Genomic DNA, 23049 nt, shown 5'->3' with positions numbered 1-23049 from the left:
TTACTGTCTCGCGGGAAACCTAGAAACGTGACAATTTGGAAAAAAAAGCCACAGTAGTTTGAGCTAGAATAAAGATGACTTTCGAGTAGTAAAATGTATAACCACAACAGATACAATTAATAAGGGTCTAGAAGCAAATTATATGGTGAGCGCAAGCCCATACTTTTGTGGAGGACTTATTTATTCCTGCTGCTGTGGATATGGCTGGGACAATGCTGGGGGTAAAAGCACAGAAAACTATACAGACAATGTCTTCAGACAACACTTTCACGATGCATCAGTGTCATGGCAGGAGATGTTTTGAAACAATTACTGCTTCGCATACAAGCCAGTGAGTTATATGCATTACAGCTGGATGAGTCAACAGATGTGGCGTGCTTTAACCAAGACAACATGAGAGGATGTTTTTTAAATATTGGACAGCTTTGTGACATCAAATGGACTTTGGTGGTCAAGATGTGTTGGTATCTACTGATGGTGCAAAAGCCATGACGGAGACAGGAGTGGTTGCTCCCGACGCCACTTGAGTACACTGCAGCATCCACTGAGGCTCTTGCTGCCAAAGGAATGCCTGACGGCTTGAAAGACATTTGACACTACAGTGAAAATGGTTAACTTTGTTAAAGCAAGGACCCTGAACTCTTGTGTATTTTCTGCATTATGCAATGATATGGGCAGTGACCATGTAACGCTTTTACAACATACAGAAGTGCACTGGTTATCAAGAGGCAAAGTATTGACATGTTTAAAAAATAATAATAATAATTTTGAGACAAGCTTCAAGTTTTCTTTATTGACCATCATTTTCACTTGTCTGACCGCTTGCGTGACGACTGGCCTATCTGGGTGATGTTTTTTTTCACCTGAATGATCTGAATCTAGGATTTCAGGGACTGCAACTATATTCAATGTGTGGGACAAAATGGAGGCTATGATTAAGAAGTTGGCGTTCTTTGTCTGCATTTACAAGGACAACACACAGGTCTTTACATCATTGTATGACTTTTTTGTGCAAATTATCTCAAGCTTATGGACAATGTCAAATGTGATATAGCGAATCACCTGAGTTGGGTGCACAATTATGCAGGTACTTCCTGAAACGGATGACAAACAACTGGATTCGTTATCCCTTTCATGCCCTGCCTCCAGTCCACTTACCAATATCTGAACAAGAGTGCCTCATCGAAATTGCAGCAAGCGGTTCTGTGAAAATTTAATCAGAAGCCACTGGCAGATTTCTGGATAGGGCTGCGCTGAGTAGCCTGCCTTTGCAAATCGCGCTGTTAAAACACTGATGCCCTTTGCAACAACGTACCTATGCGAGTGGATTCTCAGCCCTCACTTTGATGAAAACTAAATACAGGCACAGACTGTGGAAAATTATTTAAGACTCCAATACAACCCAACATTGCAGAGTTATGTGCATCCTTTCAAGCAAACCCATCTCATTAACCTGTGGTGAGTTATTCACAATTTAATGAACAAATTAGGTTTTATATGTAAGATGGTTAAGAGCAAATGTATTGATTTGTTATTTGTGCCCTGGTCCTGTAAGAGCTCTTTGTCACTTCCCATGAGCCAGGTTGTGACAAAAAGTCACATTTATTAAACGTAAGAATGAGTGTAGTGTGTGTGTGGCAGGCTTACAACGATGGCAAAAAACAACATTTGAGAGGACGCTGACCCTGGTGCTAGAGGGGGTACGCAGCTGGAGATTGAATGTTTGAAGGGGTACGGGACTATAAAAAGTTTAGGAACCACTGCACTACATAGTGCCACAATGAATGCGGCCACCAACTAAAATGTAAACAATGGAGCAAATATAGTATTTGTCAACCTGGGGATACTTGGGAAGAATTGTAAGAACATAGGCCTACTGGTAAAAAGCACACGAGAGGGTACTCTGGGCAGAGCAAAGTGTAATTCTGGATTTAAATTATATTTGTAGTGCTCAAAGAATGTTGACTTAAGGGAAGGATTTATTTTGAATGTGTAACTTAAAGGCATAATGATGGGAATTGGTTTCAGGTAGGAGTTGGTTTGTTGAGGTAAGACAGTTGTGCATCTCATTAATATAAGGCACTTTCTTCAAAATCAAGGTGGATTCACAGGCTGTTCAGACAGGCAGACCATTCTGATGTTATTTAATTGGTCAAAAGTCCAATTAGTGAAAAAACTTGGAATTGCGCTGCCTGTAAACACTGCCTTGGACTAGGTCTGCTGGAAATTATACAACTGGGATTTTGCAATTCATGGACTTTAATAAAAATACAACCGTGCACATTTTAGATTTGTTCAAAACTGTTTTAATCCTCAAGTTCCTTGTCACCTGAGGTGGACAACTGAAGCAACTTCAAGTAGCTGTCAAAATGTCTGGAGCTTAGGTAGGTGCCAAAGAACCTGTAGCACAATCGCAACACCCCTTTTCCTCAGGATGGGTTGGGTAATGTTCATCCCAAAACGGAGGACGTTTCTGTTATGTTTGTTCTTTGTATAATGACAAACCGGGGCGTAGGTTTAAGTACTTCAGCTAGAAAACTCCTTGTTTAGCCATGCAAGGCATTCTTCAACCACCTGCCCAGCCCGCATAGCCTGCTGGGTAACGTAGTCTAAATGTTATTAACGCATACATCTTTCCTTTAAAAGATAACGCATTTTCTATGTAACCACGTCACATCACATTTGTTTACTCAATCTGCATAACACGCAATTTTCAATAACATTTCTTTCCCCAATTTTTTTTTACATTGCTCTCATCACTTAAGAGGCAATAAACATTGTTTTTATTTTTATTTTTTAAACTAAATACAGTCTGTCCAACAACACTCTTGTGGCTCTATTAACAAAACATTCAGTCCAGGTGCCCCTTTTTTTTATTTAGCAATTCTCAATAAGCCTTTCAGGGGGTCTGACAGTCCTTTTTGGTCGTTCTGAAGTGCTTCCTGAAACAGTTGGACAGCATTCGTTGTCAGTTAGGGTCTTCTGACTGAATTGTTCATTTCTAAAGGCATTTGACACTTCAGCAGTATCCTCCTGATGATCCTCAGTCCCTTGAGTGAATGGCTGAAGCCGTAGATCCACTCTGTTTTGTCTCAGTTGTGATCCATGTTCCGTTTGGATCTCATAGGATTGCGTTGCCACTTCTCCCTGCATACACCCTTGCTGCATCCAGGTTCCTGTATTGATATCTCGGAGTCGTACATGACCTCCAGGTTTCAGTTCAGGTAAGTGTCATGCACTTTTGTTGTGTCAGTGTTTTTGTTTGTCTTTCTGTTTTTCCTTTGTGAGTTTGACTTTGTGAGCACCTCTGGGTGTTAGTAAGTCCTCATGGATGGGTAGGTTGGTTCTTGATGCGACGTCCCATCAACATTTGTGCAGGTGGAAGTCTGTTCTGCTGCGATAGATCATCAGATTTTTTAGGAAAACGTCCTTTCCATCGTGTGCCTTTTTCATCAGACCATTGACAATTTTGACTGAACTCTGCTAAGCCGTTGGACCTTGGGTAGTTGGGGCTGGAGGTGTTGTGTCGGAATCCCCAGTCGTTGGCGAACGATCGGAACTTGAGAACTGCGGGCCATTGTCTGAGTACAGTTCAGACGCAACCCCATGTCTTGCAAAGGCTGATTTCAGGTAGGTGATTGCAGCTTTGCTGGAGGTAGTTCGCAGTGTTGCTACTTCAGGGTAGTTTGAGTAGTAGTCGGTAACAACAATATGACTTTTGCCACTGCAGTCAAAAAGGTCAACTCCAACTTTGTAGTAGGGTCTGTTGGGTAGTGGGCGAGGCATTAGCGGTTCTGCTTGCTGCTTTGGCCTGTAGGTCAAACACAGTTCACATGAAGCAGTGGTCTGGCTGATTTCCTGGTTCATTCTTGGCCATTACATTACTTCTCGTGCTCGTCGTTTGCATTTTCCCTCGCCCAAGTGGCCCTCGTGTATTTTCTGTAGAATTTCTTTGCGTAGTGTCATGGGAATGACAATCTTGTTGACTTTGAACACTATGTCATCCACAACGGTGAGCTCTGCTCTGCACATCCAGTAATCCTGTACTCTCCTTGGACAGTTTTTCTTCTGTGCGGGCCATCCTATCAGTGTTGTTTCTTTCAACTCTGTCATTGTTTGGTTAGGTGCGGTCTCTCTTTTGATCTGCTCCATTCTCTCAGAAGACACAGGAATTGATGCTAAGATCATGGCGACGTAGGCCTGAATCTCAGTGTTTTTCTGTGTGATGAAGCTCTCTTTCTTGTCGACTGCTCGAGAAAGAGTGTCGGCGGCGAACATGAACTTTCCCGGGGTATAGATCATCTTCATATCATATTTTTGCAGTCTGATCAACATTCTCTGGATTCTCATTGGACAATCATTCAGTGGCTTAGACATGATTGACACCAATGGTTGTGGTCGGTTTCTACTTCAAAGTCTCGTCCGTAGACATATTGGTGACACCTTTCGCAAGCGTATGTGCTTGCTAGTAGTTATTTCTCTATTTGTGAAGCTAGAAGCAGAGACCTTGTCTCTGCGCCTGTCAAGGCTCTGGATGCAAAAGCGACAGGTTGCCATGTGCCGTCATGCTGTTGCAGAACTGCTCCCAGGCCAAACTGTGACACGTCAGTTTGTGAAATACTTGTGCTTTTCTCCGGATCATAGAACCTGAGCACTGGCTCTTCTGTGATTGTCTTCTTTAGGTTTTTGAAGCAGTTTTCCTGTTCATGGGACCATTCCCATAAATGTTCTGTTCCAGAAGACATCTGAGTGGAACAGACTGTGCTGACAGTTGAGGTATGAACTTTGCAAGGTCATGCCCATGAAGCGTGTCACGTCATCCTTGTTCTTCGGGCGCTCCATGTTGTTGATGGCTGAGGTTTTCCTCTGGTCTGGTTTGACTCCATCCTCTGAAAGTACGTCTCCCACAAAGGTGTTTTCACAGCAAACTCGCATTTGTCCTTGTTTAGTTTTAGATTGACTTTCCGTGTCAGGTCCAGCATTTGTCTCACTCTCGTGTCGTGTTCTTTTGTGGACCCCCAGACGATGATGTCATCCATCATGGTCGCCACTCCAGGAATGTGCTCAAAGATCATGTGGATTGTCTTGCGGTAGTCCTCTGGCGCTGAGAGAATCCCATATGGTAGACAAAGAAATCTGTACCTGCCCTCAGGTGTGTTGAATGTGCATAGCCTTGAGCTTGCATCGTCTAGCTTCATTTGCCCGAATCCTGATGAGGCATCAAGCTTACTGAACCACTTTGCTCCAGCAACTTGAAATTCTCTCTCTTGATTGCTTTGTTGAGATCTCTCGGGTCTAGACATATCCTGAGATCGCCGTTCTTTTTCACCACAATAACCAGTGAGCTTACCCAGTCTGTAGGTTCATCCATTTTTGTGATGACGTCCACCATGCGTTCGAGTTCCTCCTTGAGCTTTTTTCTCAGTGCAAATGGAACTTTTCTGCATACATGCACAACTGGAGTAATTTTGTCATCAGTACATATTTTGTGTTCTCCTGGTAAACATCCAAGACCCTCAAACACGTCCTCATACTCAGCCAGTAGCGATTCTTGGTCATTTCAGTCTGTGATGTCACTACATACACTCTTTTCAACAAATTGAGCTTTTCACATGCATTGATTCCTAGAATAGGCTATACACTCTTGCACGATCAGCAGCTGTGCTCTGCACTGTTTTCCTTTGTGCTGTAAAGTTACTATGCAGCTTCTTTTGACTGGTACGTTTTCCCCAGTATAACCAGTAACCTTAATTTTCACCGGGTGTATTTTGCTCTTCACCTTCGGTGTTTTGTAGTCATCCAGCGACAACAGGTTTACCTGTGCTCCAGTATCAAGCTTGAATGGTATTATAGTTTCATTCACAGTCAATGGCACAATCCATTCAGCTTTTACTGCATTGCATATTTCCACAGAATCAACAAAGAATTCTTTAATCTCCTTCTTGACTGTGTGAACCTTTTTCTTTGTAGCCTCAGCTTTGCAGCATTTTGAGAAAGTATTATTCTTCCCACAGTTAAATGATTTGCCATATGCAGGGCAATTTTTTTGGCTTGTGGATAAATCCACATTTTCCACATGTAGTGTTTTGATTTCTCTCTTTTGCTTGTTTTTGTTTTGTAAGGTGTTGTGTGTGTGGTGCTCCTCTCTTTTTATTGCATGCACTGACGTCTCATCCCTGTGCAGCTCTTTAGCTTGTGCTCTGGTGGTTTCAGCTGCTAGACACATTCACTGCTTTATCCAAAGTTAAATATTGCTCACACAGCAATCTCCCCTTGAGTCCATTATCAAGTATGCCACAGACGATCCTGTCTTTCACTAGTGAGTCTTTCATCTTTTCAAATTCACACGTTTTGCTCAGTGTGTTCAGCTCAGCCAAATACTGGTCAAAACTGACTCCCTGTTTCTGATCATACAAGAAAAACTTCTCTCAAACGTGACGTTCTGGCTTGGTACAAAATACTCCTCAAATTTAGCCCTTAGCACAGTCAATGAACGCTATTGTAAATGTCCAATACATCCTCTCCAATAACGTGCAGAAAAATGGAAGCTTTCAATTTGTCATCATCTCCCCCTGCACCACTGGCTGGTAGGTAGATATTGAATCTCTGCTTGAAACGTTTCCAATTGTCAGCTAGATTGCCTGTTAACTGCATAGGAATAGGAGGACTAAGCCTATCCATGACGGAGAACAGGAACAGTGTCAATTTCTCTTACTTCATTCAGTATGTTGCTTATCAACTTGCTTGTCAACAGATTCCAATGCAGCCTCGCTCTCGCTGCTGTCACTCTCTGCTGCCGCTGCTGTAACAGTATAACTTTACGTCCGCCCCCTCGCCCATACCCGGGCTCGAACCAGGGACCCTCTGCACACATCAACAACAGTCACCCACGAAGCATCGTTACCCATCGCTCCACAAAAGCCAAGGCCCTTGCAGAGCAAGGGGAACCACTAATTCAAGGTCTCAAAGCGAGTAACGTCACCGTTTGAAAGGCTATTAGCGCGCACCACCGCTAACTAGCTAGCCATTTCACATCGGTTACACGGCTCGTTGCCCTCGCTCTTGCAAGCTAGCATCTTCGACTACTCACGTCACTTGACTTGTGGTAGAATGTTAAATTTGTCGCAGAAATTTACAGAGTTACTCCTTTTCTCTGTCTCGTCATAGCGACTACCAATCTGACTCCATGTTATGTTTGTTCCTTGTATAATAACAAACCGGGGCGTAGGTTTAACTACTTTTAATGAACATATACTTCAGCTCGAAAACTCCTTGTTTAGCCATGCAAGGCATTCTTCAACCACCTGCCCCGCCCGCATAGCCTGCTGGGTAACGTAGTCTAAATGTTAACACAACACAGTTTCCCTTTTCTGGCATTGGTGCAGTGTTGTACCTGTTAGATAATTATAACGGCATAATTATGCAAATTCAGTCAGCCACGGTATTAAAAGTCCAGCCTACTTCCCAGATCATGTCCCACACTGAATGGCCTTAAAGATTATTTTGTCAAATTCATGAAAATGCTGTAATTTAATATAGGTACAATTATGTTCGTAGATTACCCAATGCCTTCTATGAAGGTTTTCGATTATTAAAACGAAAACCTAAATGAAAGACATCGGGTATATGTAAATAAATTAACACATTTGTACACCTTAAAATGACCACGTTATGAATTTTATGTTGAAGGAAATTCAAAAAGTGTTGTACATGATCCCGGAAGTAGGCGTGACATTCATACCGCATTGATGAAACCTTTGTTGGCTAGATACTCGGCGAATAACCCATAGTTACAGATCTAGGATGTTTCCCCTCCCCAATCCAAACATTGTGAGTAGCCTGCATGTGGAATATTGAGTAGTTTTTATTTTACTGTCCAAACGCATTGCATGCGGCCGGCAAACCATTCATATCCCTCCCTCCTGGACCGGGTTGTACTGAAAACATTCTCCATTCAGGCTGCATAGGCTTTGATTTCTTCAACTTCATTTAATGGGGGGGATATGTATACTTTCCTTATGAAAGTGGCTAAATGCTGATCCAGACTGTTGTGTATAGCGTTCAACCAATGCGGTGTATAGCGTTCAACCAATGCGGTTGAAACTATCCGACCAGGGGTTGCGTTTCTTTTATGTTTGCTGCATTATTAGCATTGCATTAGCGGAAATGAATACTTCTCAGGGCAGGCCTAGACATATTTGAGTCGTGTTGATGAAACCTTGTAGCTAAGCCTTTTCCTAACAACATAATTCTCCTAACCTGCTATATGAAAAGTAACTTCTGCTAGTCAAAACTGGCTGACCCGCCCTGAGAACAGTCACGGTGTGTTCAGTTTGCTAATTGCAGAATGGTTTGTACTGAACGACCCATTTCCCCAAAACGTTCTTGTACATTCTTCAACAGACTAATGTACATTTGCTCCCGTTTGGTGGGTATAACAATGAGGGACAGCATTCCCACAACCCAACGTCGCCCGTTTTTAAACTTCTCATTCAGTACAGCAGCTTTCAATTGAACATTCCAGAACCAGTGGCAGTTCTGGGGGGGGGGGGGGGGCAGTGCCCCTGTGACAACAATTTTGGACCCCCTTGTGGCCCCCCTAAATGTGGAGTATGAAATAATTTTTACATAACACATTTTTGCTATCGTTGTTTTTTTACATCCGTTATTAGATAGTGGCAACGATGATGATTATGAACATGGTATTTTGCCTGCTAATGCCTGCAATGCAGTGAAGAAAACGATACGACAACAATAACGTCTAATGTAACTGGCCCCTCTAACAGTACAACTGGCCCCAGCTTGGCCCCCCCCAGTTGAAATGGTCTAGAACCGCCACTGTCCAGAACATAAAAATATTGGTTTCCACTAATGCGATACAACGCTGCGTTAGGTTATGAGTGAAAAACAGACTGCAGCAACCTGATTTGGCTGAACGCAGTACACAACATCCAGGATTAGTATTTAGCCACTTGCACGGTGGTGGAAAATGGTTTTGCTTAAGTACCCATATTTTCCTAATTGTTTTCGCCATTAAATTAAGTTACTGGAGCAATCAGCAGTCGCAACATCCATTTTTGGACCCATTGATTTTTTAAGAAAAACTTCCTCATGAGCTTAGTTTAACTGTCATACCCCATCAGAACCCAAAATATAAGCTTGTTTTACTCTGTTTGTAAACAAACACTATATAGCCTCAAACATGGTTAAAACTATCATTTTGACATCATGGATGGTCAATCCTTGCATCTCTAGCTCTGTCTTAGAATTTGAGTAATTTAACTTTCCTCGAGCCCCATGCCTCAGCTTTTTACTGAACCGGGGGTGGGGAGGCCGCTTAATTGTTTCTACTGCTGATTGCCGCTGTAAGGAGGATCGAAGCCAGGAGGAAATGGAAGCCTATGCAGCCTGAATGAAGTAAGGTACTAACCGGTCCACAAGATACAAATGTATTGCCGGCTGCATACAATGCATTTGGACGGTGAAAACTATCGCCATCTGCCGGCCTTGGCCTAAGTCTAAGAGCAACATCACCCTACTCCTGGAAAGACAGTTGTACATACCTGGTTGCAAGGCCTGCATTCACAGGCAAAGCCAACAGAATAGGATATACGCCAGCACCAACTGCGCTGACAAGTGCACCTCTTATCAGGACACAGGTTAGGCAATTAAGGTCACCTGAATGAGTTTAAGATGTTTCAGATTCAATTCAGAAACCATAAAAATATTGTAGAAAATAATTGCAACAAACATACACCCACCAGACAATAAATGGTTTGGATACAGCTACATCATACATGGCCAATGTTGTCAAGAACGGTAGGACAGCCATTGGGAGATTTGAAGTAAAACGCCCTTGAGTGACATTCAGTGCTCTCCTGTATAAGCTGTTGGCAATCAGTCCTACTAATGACCCATTACCTCCCAGATACATGGGGCCATAGGTGAAAATTGTCCTGTAGAACAACAGTTACATGTTATGATGGGGGCAACATGCAAAAATTAACCCATGTCTAGGCATAGGCTTACAAAAACGTACCTGTCAAGTTCAGGCAGCCGTTCAAATCTTTCCGCTATCATCTGTGGTCTATCTTGGTTTAGGTATACAAATCTTTGATACTGTATTTTCAATCTGACTTCCGTTTCCCATGAAAAACGTAAGTAGGAACTGGTCAGGTGTCTTTTTACGCCTACTTGGTTAGGTTGCACAGCGTTCAAAACAACTCAGAAATCTCAGACTTCTGACTTCAGTGCGTTCAAAACAACTGGGAATTCTGAGAAAAAAACAGAGCCTCAAACTCTGAACTCTTTCTAGAGCTCCGACTTTCCGACCTGAAGATCACTTATGTCATGATTTGACCTTGTATTTTTCAGAGTTCCCAGTTTTTTTGAACGCGTCATTAGGATAAAAGAAACATTTAAAACTCAGTCCCCTACATACTGAGTTGCGTTTAGTTCCCTTAAATATTTGCTACGTTGCAGAACAATTTGTACTGACTGACTAGTTTCCCCAAAAGTTATTGAATAGACTTTGAGGTATGTTTGCTCCTGTTCAGTGGGTGTGGCTTGAAGCAATAGCGATAATTAGCAATGGAGTATTTTTGTAGGCAATAACTGCGCCATGGTTTGTTGCACAAAGCCTGTGATAAAAATCAATTGCGTTTATGTAGTGTTTTTGGATAAACACCGAAAATAAGGTATGTGTTGAACACATAATAAATGTAACTTTTTGGGAATTTTTAAGAATATCAATATGAATACCTAATATTAGGGTATAAAAAAAGGCTTTATAATTCATAAAGGTCATGTTAACTGAGTGCTATTGTCTCATAAAACAAAATGTATGAACTCTTCTAAACCTGTGTTAACCTCAGACCTTATTTTCTGCGTTTATTCCAAAACCTTATTCTTTCCCCATTAATTTCTTACATAGGGATGGCTGAACGAACCAGTGGTTACTCCTTTCCAGGTTTTAGGACTACAAGCTGGCATTCTCAATGAGTGACGTATTTAAAAGACAGTGGCCATGCCGACAGCGTTCCCAAACCCACAACCTTCCCGTTTTTCAGCAGCACCGTTTCCGTTCAATTGAACATTCCAGAACGTACTGAATGCAGCCCAGGTTAATTTACAAAAGCGGAAGTCGCATCACAGGCTCTCTTTCCATTTGGTCAGTACTATCAGGAACCCTTGGGACGTCCACACTCTTTGTTTTGTTTTTTATATATATTTTTTACTTTTATTTATTTTTATTCTTTTTTACTTTTATTAACAACAAATCAACACAGAAAGTATATGGGAGAATACAAGTATATATAAATAATACACGAAAGACAATTGGGCTAGGGGGTAGAATATCACATTACACCAGAACACTTATAATTCTAACAGCATTTTTATTCGTAATTTAATCGTTTTAAAATATAGTTACATTTTTTTGTAAGGGACGTCCATACTCTAAACCCTTACCTAATAATAACCGTACCTTAACCATTTAAAATTTCAACTACATTAGGGTATCGACGTCCCAATGATTCCAAATACCACGGAGTACGGACCCTTTCAGTCTCACCTGAAAACCGGCACATCTGGTTGTTGGGGACTCAGAAGCAAGTAAGCCCGAGCATGGACAAAAAACTCGACATGCCATTGGATGTAATGTTTTGCCAATCAAGGGGTAGTAACCAACCTCGCCACTGAAAAGGTAAAACCATAGAGATATAGAGGACTAATCTATGCCGTTATAGTGTCTGACAGCATGGGCAGCGCCATTGAGCCAATCTCCATTGTCAAGTAGTAATTTTTCTTCTTCCCGATTGGCTGATCCCTCCTGATGACCCAGTTGGACGTCACTCCAACAGGGTCACCAGGAAAGATCAGCCAATGAAGTTGTAAGTCCCACCCAGTTGACTACATTAAAATGGTGGAAACCTTCAACGGCGCTGCCCATGCTAGTAAGGCCTTTTAGCCACTAGAGGCCTCTATTATTCTCTATTGGTAAAACTGGTACTGATGCTGCTGCTTTCTACTTCGTGGTTGTAGGCTTGGGAATCAAAAACGTGGTGATGTGACAGCTGCCAAGGAACAGGGAAAAAAAGAGGACAAGGAAGTTCCAGATATTTCGCAAAGAATATATGAAATGTGTAAAGTAGACGAGGTTATTGCAAAGCCATGCGTTTTACGGCACGATCAGACAGGCAGGTATTTTCCAACAGACAGTCAGGAGAGAATCTGCTCACTGGAATTAGGTTATCGTTAGCCAAACGCTCTGTCAACTTCCATTTTCACTGCCCAGGTTTTCGTTTTAAGTAGCCTAGCTGGTTAAGCTACTATGATGCATGTGTTTGCGAGTATTGGGTTCATTTCAGTTTGTGAATAGTTGAATAGACTTATTTAAAAATAATGTAATGTAAGGCTAAACGAAAGAGAGAGGACGGAGAATCACATAGCTACATAACCTTAGCTAACCGAGTTATTGGATGGAGGCATATACATTTTATTCGTTGTGGTATGTCTTGGAATAAATGCTGGCCAGCTAATGTTATGTATTTTGATAGCTAGTTATCCTAAGGCGAGGCTACTTAGCCGCAGACCTGGTTCGTTTAGCCAACTGGGCCATTCCAAATACATAGAAAAAAATATTAAGCTATGAGGAATTGCTGCCAGGTGTGTACCCTAATTAAACTTGCTGTGCTGTTAAGTTACAAGTAGGCTATACCCCTGCTCATGTCATCATATCCCATGACATGCTGCAACGTTTTTTGCACGAGCCAAAATAGACTTGCTTGGTTGCATGTTTCACTTCGCCGGGTAACGTTACGGCGCCTTTAACATTTCTTTGGACTGCCATTGGTTTTGTGTTTTAAATCCCCAGCTCATCACATGGGAGCGCCATTGACTCAATGCCAGCATCAAACAGCAAGGGAAGTGATAGAAACGCGGAACATCTCGCTGGGTGCTCACGAAAAGTTCCTGTCAGTTGAGGGAATTAACCTGCCATTTATGCTAGGCTATAGTCAATGTCCGTGACATGATATCAGAACGTGCGCGACTGCCGTGGCACCTGTCAGCAGCAGCACACATCAATCGGAAATACTTTGTTGAAGATGAACTGAACAAGCATACACAGCCAGCCACATTGCAAGCATAGTTTTTGTTTGTGGCCTGTTTTGCCCTGTGCTAGTCTATTGTTTTAGACTGTAGACCACGGATTCTGTTGGAGCAAAAGCCTAAAACCTAGTGCCTCTGTGTCTAAGGCTACACGTTATAGCACAACTGACTCGCCTTTGATGTGTTTTTTTTTCACCACTGCCTGACACTTTTAATAATGCACTGAAGAGAACTGGGAGTACGTTATGTTATTGGCGCAAGAGTAAATCACCGATACGGATCCAGCATTCAACTATGCCTGTAAGAAAAAAAGGTGAGCAGAAACGTATACTAATTGGCACAACAGTTGTCTCGCTGCCTCTATGCAGCCACAAGTGGATCTTTATTGAGATTCAGCACTTCTAGATTTCAGCATGTAGTCTTATGTAAGTAGGCCAGAATTTCCATTTGCCTTTCTCGGTTAAATATGCTCCTGTAGGTAGGCTAGTGGCAAACCAAATAAGAATGATCCCATAACTTGTAATATAAGCCTAATAAAAATATGTTGTTGCATGCACCTTGGCCCTCTGCCCTATGAAACAGAACAGTCATTGATAATAGTTTATTTTGAATAAGAGTTTTGGGTAAACCTTTAATAACTTTAATGAATAAGCATTAATAAGCTACACTAGGCCTACATAAATAGTGTAAGTAATGTTACTAGGCCTATTAGTCAATTATTTCTGAAAGCATTTCACGTAAAATAGGTTATACAGCATTTATTCACATTTGTAGGGATTTATAAGGCCATATTCAGTAAAGTAAGGCCTATCATAAGTGTAATTGAGTATTGTGCATTAGATTCAGTAAAGTAAGGCCTATCATAAGTGTAATTGAGTATTGTGCATCATATTCAGTAAAGTAAGGCCTATCATAAGTGTAATTGAATATTGTGCATCATATTCAGTAAAGTAAGGCCTATCATAAGTGTAATTGAGTATTGTGCATCATATTAGGAAAGTAAGGCCTATCATAAGTGTAATTGAGTATTGTGCATCATATTCAGTAAAGTAAGGCCTATCATAAGTGTAATTGAATATTGTACATCCTATTCAGTAAAGGATTGTTTTGTCCTTATTTGCAGCCTATATTGGCTGATGATTGGCATGTGGTGATTGTAGTGTAAGTGCAGTTTGCTAAGCAACTCCATATAAATAGATGTCTAATGAGGCTTGTCCTTGTGGAAGACATTGGTCTGTAATTGTGCAACAAGAAAGAATTACTGTCCAAATTGTTCAACTGTACAACTGTAGGCTACTGTACAATAAAAGTCATGCAAGATTTTGCAACCTCCCAGAGTTTTCTGGAGTTGAGAGGTTAAAGTAAAATTCTGACTAGACAGCAGTCATCCAGATCAGTTGAACAGGAAAATCCATATAAGTATTTAAAGACCATTTTACACTCTGTTCTTGAGAGTTTCTTTGACACATGAGACATAGTTTAGTGTTGACTTTCGTCTTGTCACACACTTGTCACAGCACCCCTCCTCCCCCACCCGAGTAAAGAGCTGCTTTGTTCCCCTGTGGTCTCCTTTGGTGACAGGGTCTGAGCTCAGCGATGACTCCTCTGTCTCTGTGTGACAGTGGTGTCTCGCCCTCTGACACTCGTGCCAAGCGTACACTCGATCGATGCTCCACATTTCTGTACCGTTGCAAAACTGCCTCTCATATTAGTAGTGGAAGTGGCTGCTAATTATAAACCATACAAGTGGCCTCATCGTCTTTTGCACATGCAGTTGTTATTACATATCTTTTCAGAATTGCTTTGCTGCTTGAGATTGTTCTTAGAATCCCTTTCACAGATGGGGATAAAATGTGGCGGAAGCTCAAGCTACTATATATCTTTTTCAAACAAAATGCCTTTGTGAATTGGTCCGTGCTTGTCTGGTGAATTGTGATATTTCATCACTTGTGACTATGTTCAAAATAACTTATGTGACCATCATTTGAATAGCATGCTAACTGGTCTCCAATCCGTACCCTCCTGCAGACACAGCTAGGGCCCTAGGGCTTTTGGAAGACTACTGTGCTAAACTGATGAAGCCAGAGGAACAACAGCTCAAAACTGCCATTCAGAGAGTGATGGGGGTCTTCAAAAGCAGCCTGTTCCAAGCACTGCTTGGTAAGTCAGCTGTTTATTGGAATCCATCCATTCATTGAAGAATCCATTGTTGTTTTTATTGACATAACAAAAACCAATATCCCCTCAACTGTTTAGCCATGTTCACCGTTATATTCCATTTCATAAAGTATATGGAATTTTATAGACACACTGAATGTCTATGCTAGTGGCAAGAATGCAAGCATATTTTGACTTAAAAGGTAGACTCAGCTAAATGACGTTGCCACAAGCAGCACCACAGATATTGAGATGAGCGAGATGCAAGACTTCACTCTCACACAGTCACACACAGTATCTGCACAGGTTCACTTCACACTGCTACACTGTGGTAGCCAGTGCACCAAAACATCGTTGAAGTTGAGCCTTGCGCTTCAACACTTAGTTGTTGCGGAAATTTACCCACTATGCTGTTTACTTTGTGCACCTACAGGTAGCTGCCAAAATAATGGAAGCAATTGAGTAAATGATGGATACAAAGTATATTGAAAGCAGGTGCTTCCACACCTGTGTGGTTCCTGAGTTAATTTAGCAATTAACATCCCATCATGCTTAGGATCATGTATAAAAACGCTGGGCAGGCCATTATTTTGGCCATTATTTCTGCTATCATGGCTGTGCCTCCATAGGATGACAATGCGATCCACAAGGCACGAGTGTTCACTGAATGGTTTGATGAGCATGTAAACCATATGCCATGGCCGTCTCAGTCGCCAGATCTCAACCCAATTGAACACTTATGGAAGATTCTGGAGCGGTGCCTGAGACAGCGGTTTCCATCAACAAAACAGCAAATTATGGACATTCTCGTGGAAGAATGGTGTCGCATTCCATACACTTGTAGAATCTATGTCAAGGTGCATTAAAGCTGTTCTGGCCATGGTGGCCTAACGCCCTATTAAGACACTTTATGTTGGTGTTTCCTTTATTTGGTCCGTTACCTGTACATCATATTGCTGAGTCTACCTTTAAAAGTAATAACTACACTGCTCAAAAAAATAAAGGGAACACTTAAACAACACAATGTAACTCCAAGTCAATCACACTTCTGTGAAATCAAACTGTCCACTTAGGAAGCAACACTGATTGACAATACATTTCACATGCTGTTGTGCAAATGGAATAGAAAAAAGGTGGAAATTATAGGCAATTAGCAAGACACCCCCCAAAACAGGAGTGATTCTGCAGGTGGTGACCACAGACCACTTCTCAGTTCCTATGCTTCCTGGCTGATGTTTTGGTCACTTTTGAATGCTGGCGGTGCTCTCACTTACATTGTGTTGTTTAAGTGTTCCCTTTATTTTTTTGAGCAGTGTATTTTATAATAACCGTTTAAAGCAGCAATCAGGAGTAGAAACAATAACAAAGCATTTGGCCTGCCCCTGTTTCAGCAAAAATCTGAGCAATGGGGATGGAGAAATGTAACCACTTTCAAATTCTTTGACCAACTTTTGAGGCTATATAGTGGTTGTTTACATTCACTTTGTTTACAAACATTGAAGTAAAATAAATGTATATTTTTGGTTCTGATGGGGTGTGACAGTTGAACTAAGTTCATGAGGCATTTATAACTTATTATTTCAAGAGTCAATATTGTTAATTTATAAGTGAAAAATGGATGTAGCAACTGCTTATTGCCCCTTTTAAATGGGGTCTTTGCTGAATGATAAGTCACCTAAGTCAGTACTTTTTGGCATTCACAATACTTGTGTTATCCCTAGAGGATGGTCTATTGTCACATTTGCTTAACCTGCAGTTTGCTATGCCTGAGCAGTGGGCACATTCTGCAGGTTTAGGGCTTTTATTTTTAACTCTGCTGATATTGCAGTAGGTGCTTGTGGTATTTTTCTAGGTACTCTTCTTACTCTTCCCCTGTGATGTTTTTGTAATGATTCAAAATAAGCATATTGATGTGGGCTTTTTGCATATTTGATCCAACTGAATTCATGTATTTCCTCACTGCATTATTGGAGATTGGTATAATGCATGATTCTTATTCATAATTTCAAAGTTCATGACATTGTCATTCCCCTAATAATGAAACCTGCAATCTGACCGCTCAGGTCAAGTTTGAAAATCTATTGCAGACAAAGAGTTGTTCAGGCCATGCATTATTGTTCTCAAAGCCGTATCCGCCATTAGCAAGGGCTAAGTCTATGTGAAATGAATGCTATAACCTCTGTATTATTATTATTATTATTATCTGTGACACACTGATCAGACCTTCTTGTGCTTCACTCCCTGGAATCTCTATCCTCCAATTCAGATTAATGTTGTTTTGGCTTATCTGAGAATGGGCTTTCACTCTTTCTGGCACAAGCCCCCACTGGTTATCAAAAAGGAAATAATGATACAAATCAAATCAATTTATATACATCAGCTGATATCTCAAAGTGCTGTACAGAAACCCAGCCTAAAACCCCAAACAGCAAGCAATGCAGGTGTAGAAGCACGGTGGCTAGGAAAAACTCCCTATAAAGGCCAAAACCTAGGAAGAAACCTAGAGAGGAACCAGGCTATGAGGGGTGGCCAGTCCTCTTCTGGCTGTGCCGGGTGGAGATTATAACAGAACATGGCCAAAAATGTTCAAATGTTCATAAATTACCAGCATGGTCAAATAATACTAATTACAGTAGTTGTCGAGGGTGCAGCAAGTCACTACCTCACGAGTAAATGTCAGTTGGCTTTTCATAGCCGATCATTAAGAGTATCTCTACCGCTCCGGCAGTCTCTAGAGAGTTGAAAACAGCAGGTCTGGGACAGGTAGCACGTCCGGTGAACAGGTCAGGGTTCCATAGCTGCAGGCAGAACAGTTGAAACTGGAGCAGCAGCACGGCCAGGTGGACTGGGGACAGCAAGGAGTCATCATGCCAGGTAGTCCTGAGGCATGGTCCTAGGGCTCAGGTCCTCCGAGAGAGAGAAAGAAAGAGAGAAAGAGAGAATTAGAGAGAGCATACTTAAATTCACACAGGACACCGGATAAGACAGGAGAAGTACTCCAGATATAACAAACTGACCCTAGCCCCCCGACACAAACTACTGCAGCATAAATACTGGAGGCTGAGACAGGAGGGGTCAGGAGACAATGTGGCCCCATCCGATGATACCCTCGGACAGGGCCAAACAGGAAGGATATAACCCCACCCACTTTGCCAAAGCACAGCCCCCACACCACTAGAGGGATATCTTCAACTACCAACTTACCATCCTGAGACAAGGCCGAGTATAGCCCACAAAGATCTCCGCCACGGCACAACCCAAGGGTGGTGCCAACCCAGACAGGAAAATCACGTCAGTGACTCAACCCACTCAAGTGACGCACCCCTCCTAGGGACGGCATGAAAGAGCACCAGTAAGCCAGTGACTCAGCCCCTGTAATAGGGTTAGAGGCAGAGAATCCCAGTGGAGAGAGGGGAACCGGCCAGGCAGAGACAGCAAGGGCGGTTCGTTGCTCCAGAGCCTTTCTGTTCACCTTCACACTCCTGGGCCAGACTACACTCAGTCATATGACCCACTGAAGAGATGAGTCTTCAGTAAAGACTTAAAGGTTGAGACCGAGTCTGCGTCTCTCACATGGGTAGGCAGACCATTCCATAAAAATGGAGCTCTATAGGAGAAAGCCCTGCCTCCAGCTGTTTGATATGATATGGAGAGAGGAAATATCCAATTTATTAAAATGCATATTCACTTTTTTTTTCTAAACCTAAGACGAAATGTTGTTTGAATATCTAACATGAAAATACCACTCAGTGCCTTTTTGCCAACTTCCCCTTTGAAGCTTCAGGATTGGCAGACAGCAATGAATAATAAACAGACTTGTTTCATGTAGATTTGACAAAAATTACAATGTTTATTGATCCTCACAGTCATTGTACTAACATGAGCTGTAGCAGTAAACACATTTATGATAATGTGAAACTTTTTTTTTGAGACAGTAATGTGTAAGACTTTTATTTTGACATCTGTTATTATGGCTTTCAGAGGAATAGAAGGGCTGAATTGGGTTGTTCAGTTTAGAGCGAGGCCACACTCCCCTGCTCGTGTTTATTTTTTATTTCCCCTCATAATCGGCCTTACATTCTCTCTGCAAGCATGGTTTCCAATCCGAATTCTGTCACCAATATGTAACCTAAAGCGTAATTCAGAGTCCAGAGACGTGACATAGCTACCCGGCTCTCACACAGCCCGACCGCGCGCATCTACAGAATTCCCAACGCGGCTCGGTGTACGCTTCCTCTATTCATTCAAATGTGTTCACAGTTGTAGAAATAGTTTGAGCCGCACTGAGGATTAGAAAAGTATGAAAGCCAACCGTCCAATATTCATATCTATAACACTGCTGTGCATACGCATACACGTTTTGGTCTCTGATAGGCGCTGGTCGATGATAAGAATGATCCACAGACACTGCGACTTCATTTGTAGACTCAACAGTTTATCAGACTGCTACACAATTTATTAGGGGAAACAGTAAAAAAAAGAGCACCTAAAATCACTCTAAACTGAAAAATCCCTGTTAATTTCAACCAGAATTACAGACGTACTTTTTAAAAATCACATTATTGTCTTACAGCAAGAAAAACACAGCAGCAATTCTTGACTTTCATTGTAAATGTTGAGTAGATCAGTGGAAAATAGAACTAGATTGTTTAAAAAATATATCCCAGACGATACGAAAGAGAGGTTGAACAGGCTAGTAATAGGGGTTGCAACAATTGCGGCGGATTATTTTAGAAAGAGAGGGTCCAGATTGTCTAGCCCAGCTGATTTGTAGGGGTCCAGATTTTTCAGCTCTTTCAGAACATCAACTATCTGGCTTTGGGTGAAGGAGAAGCGGGGAGGGGCTTGGGCAAGTTGCTGTGGAGGGTGCAGAGCTGTTGGCTGGGGTAGGGGTAGCCAGGTGGAAAGCATGGCCAGCTGTAGACAAATGCTTTTTGAAATTCTCAATTATCGTAGATCTATCGGTGGTGACAGTGTTTCCTAGCCTCAGTGCAGTGGGCAGCTGGGAGGAGGTGCTCTTATTCTCCATGGACTTTACAGTGTCCCAAACCTTTTTGAATTAGTGCTACAGGATGCAAATGTCTGTTTGAAAAAGCTAGCCTTTGCTTTCCTGACTGACTGTGTATATTGGTTCCTGACTTCCCTGAAAAGCTGCATATCGCAGGGGCTATTCGATGCTAATGCAGTACGCCACAGGATGTTTTTGTGCTGGTCAAGGGAAGTCAAGTCAGGAGTGAACCAGGGGCTGTATCTGTTCCTAGTTCTACATTTTATGAATGGGGCATGCTTATTTAAGATGGTGAAGAAAGCACTTTTAAAGAATAACCAGGCATCCTCTACTGACAGGATGAGGTCAATATCCGTCCAGGATACCCGGGCCAGGTCGATTAGAAAGGCCTGCTCGCTGAAGTATTTTAGGGAGCGTTTGACAGTGATGAGGGGTGGTCGTTTGACCGCGGACCCATTACGGACGCTGGCAATCAGGCAGTGATCGCTGAGATCCTGGTTGAAGACAGTAGAGGTATATTTGGAGGGCAAATTGGTCAGGATGATATCTATGAGGGTGCCCATGTTTACGGATTTAGGGTTGTACCTGGTAGGTTCCTTGATAATTTGTGTGAGATTGAGGGCATCTAGCTTAGATTGTAGGACGACCGGGGTGTTAAGCATATCCCAGTTTAAGTCACCTAACAGTACGAACTCTGACGATAGATGGGGGGCAATCAATTCACATATGGTGTCCAGGGCACAGCTGGGGGCTGAGGGGAGTCTATAACAAGCGGCAACATTGAGACTTATTTCTGGAAAGGGGGATTTTTAAAAGTAGAAGCTGGAACTGTTTGGGCATAAACCTGGATAGTATGACAGAACTCTGCAGGTGATCTCTACAGTAGATTGCAACTCCGCCCCTTTGGCAGTTCTATCTTGACAGAAAATGTTGTAGTTGGGGATGGAAATTTCAGATTTTTTGGTGGCCTTCCTAAACCAGGATTCAGACATGGCTAGGACATCAGGGTTGGCGGAGTGTGCTAAAGCAGTGAATAAAACAAACTTAGGGAGGAGGCTTCTGATGTTAACATGCATGAAATCAAGGCTTTTACGGTTACAGAAGTCAGCAAATGAGATCGCCTAGGGAATGGGTGTAGTACTGGGGGCTACAGAGCCTGGGTTAACCTCTACATCACCAGAGGAACAGAGTAGGATAAGGGTATGGCTAAAGGCTAAAATAACTGGTCAAACAGAGAATAAAAGGAGCAGATTTCTGGGTGTGGTGGAATAGATTCAGGGCATAGTGTACAGACAAGGGTATGGTAGGATGTGAGTACAGTGGAGGTAAACCTCGGCATTGACGCGCCCAGGCTCTGTCGCAGCCGGCCGCGACCGGGAGGTCCGTGGGGCGACGCACAATTGGCATAGCGTCGTCCGGGGTAGGGAGGGTTTGGCCGGTAGGGATATCCTTGTCTCATCGCGCTCCAGCGACTCCTGTGGCGGGCCGGGTGCAGTGCGCGCCAACCAAGGGGGCCAGGTACACAGTGTTTCCTCCGACACATTGGTGCGGCTGGCTTCCGGGTTGGAGGCGCGCTGTGTTAAGAAGCAGTACGGCTGGTTGGGTTGTGCTTCGGAGGACGCATGGCTTTCGACCTTCGTCTCTCCCGAGCCCGTACGGGAGTTGTAGCGATGAGACAAGGTAGTAATTACTAGCGATTGGATACCACGAAAATTGGGGAGAAAATGGGATAAAAAAAAAAAAAAAAAAAAAAAGAAGAAACCTCGGCATTGAGTGACGATGAGAGAGGTTGCATCTCTGGAGGCATCAGTTAATCCAGGTGAGGTTTCCGCATGCATGTGGGGTGGGACAAAAGAGCTATCTAAGGCATGTTGAGTGGGACTGAGGGCTCTACAGTGAAATAAAACGATAAGAACTAACCGAGACAACAGTAGACAAGGCATATTGACATTAGAGAGAGGCATAGAACAACCACAGGTATTGGTCGGGAGAGCTAAGTCAACAACGGGTAAATGGCGATGAATGGGCAGAGAGGGTCAGTTAGGTACATACAGGACCTGAGTTCAAGGCTGGGGCCGACAGATAAACAAAAAGAGGTACAGTGTTAATGAACAGTCCAGCAGGCATCAACTGTGTAGCCGAGTGATCATAGGGTCCAATGAGCAGCAATAGGTGAGTCAGGGAGCCGTTCGGTAGTCTCTACTACGCTAGGTGAGCGGGAGACACGGCATTCAGAAAGCTAGCGGCCCGGGGCTAGCAGATGGGTCTTCGTCGACATTGCATCAGAAAAGCCTGTTGAAACCACATGGAACGATTTACGCCGGCAGACCAATCGTGATGGATCGGCGAGGCTCCATGTCGAAAATAAAGGGACCAGGCCAATTGGCAAAAAAGGTATGGTAGCCCAAGAATTAGCTGAAAAACTTTGTCGGCTGGTCAGGAGATGGGCCTAGCTCGAGGCTAGCTCAAGGCTAACAGGTGCTTGCTTTAGGACATAGCCACTCGGTTGCAGCTAGCTAGCTGCGATGATCTGGTGTAATGGTCCAGAGCTTACGGCAGGAATCCGGTGATGTGTTAGAGAAGAGCAGTTCGATATGCTCTGGGTTGATATCGCGCTGTGCAGACTGGCAGGTATTATCCGAGCTAAAGGTGAAGACCACTAGCAGTGGCTAACAATAGCTAATAGCTAGTAGCTAGCTAGCTGGCTTGCTGCTGAAGGAGGATCCAGTTATAAGGTATAAAAATAGCAGATTCGTACCACATTGGCTGAGGCG

At 42.8% G+C, this 23049-nt stretch overlaps 1 protein-coding gene and 1 pseudogene across 15 annotated transcripts in view; one reads left to right on the top strand and one right to left on the bottom strand.

Moving 5' to 3' along the window:
- Positions 1 to 2290: 2290 nt before the first annotated feature.
- On the bottom strand, positions 2291 to 10080 carry LOC129868176 (transmembrane protein 126A-like; annotated as a pseudogene).
- A 1898-nt stretch (positions 10081 to 11978) lies between these two features.
- The window catches only part of LOC129868173 (disks large homolog 2), a 282679-nt gene continuing 271608 nt past the window's right edge, over positions 11979 to 23049 (top strand). For 6 of the 15 annotated variants that reach the window (XM_055941900.1, XM_055941892.1, XM_055941899.1 and 3 more), the window contains exons 1-2: positions 11984 to 13423; positions 15139 to 15270. In XM_055941900.1, the coding sequence (XP_055797875.1) occupies positions 13405 to 13423; positions 15139 to 15270 (151 nt within the window). In that variant the 5' untranslated portion in view covers positions 11984 to 13404. Of the gene's footprint in view, positions 13424 to 15138; positions 15271 to 23049 lie in introns of all 15 variants that reach the window. The other 9 variants (XM_055941883.1, XM_055941891.1, XM_055941884.1 and 6 more) reach the window with 3 other exon arrangements.

Source organism: Salvelinus fontinalis, chromosome 13, assembly GCF_029448725.1.
Source record: "Salvelinus fontinalis isolate EN_2023a chromosome 13, ASM2944872v1, whole genome shotgun sequence".
Lineage (NCBI taxonomy): Eukaryota > Metazoa > Chordata > Actinopteri > Salmoniformes > Salmonidae > Salvelinus > Salvelinus fontinalis.
The sequence above is the reverse complement of the archived record's forward strand: the minus strand, read 5'-3'. Positions and strand labels throughout refer to the sequence as shown.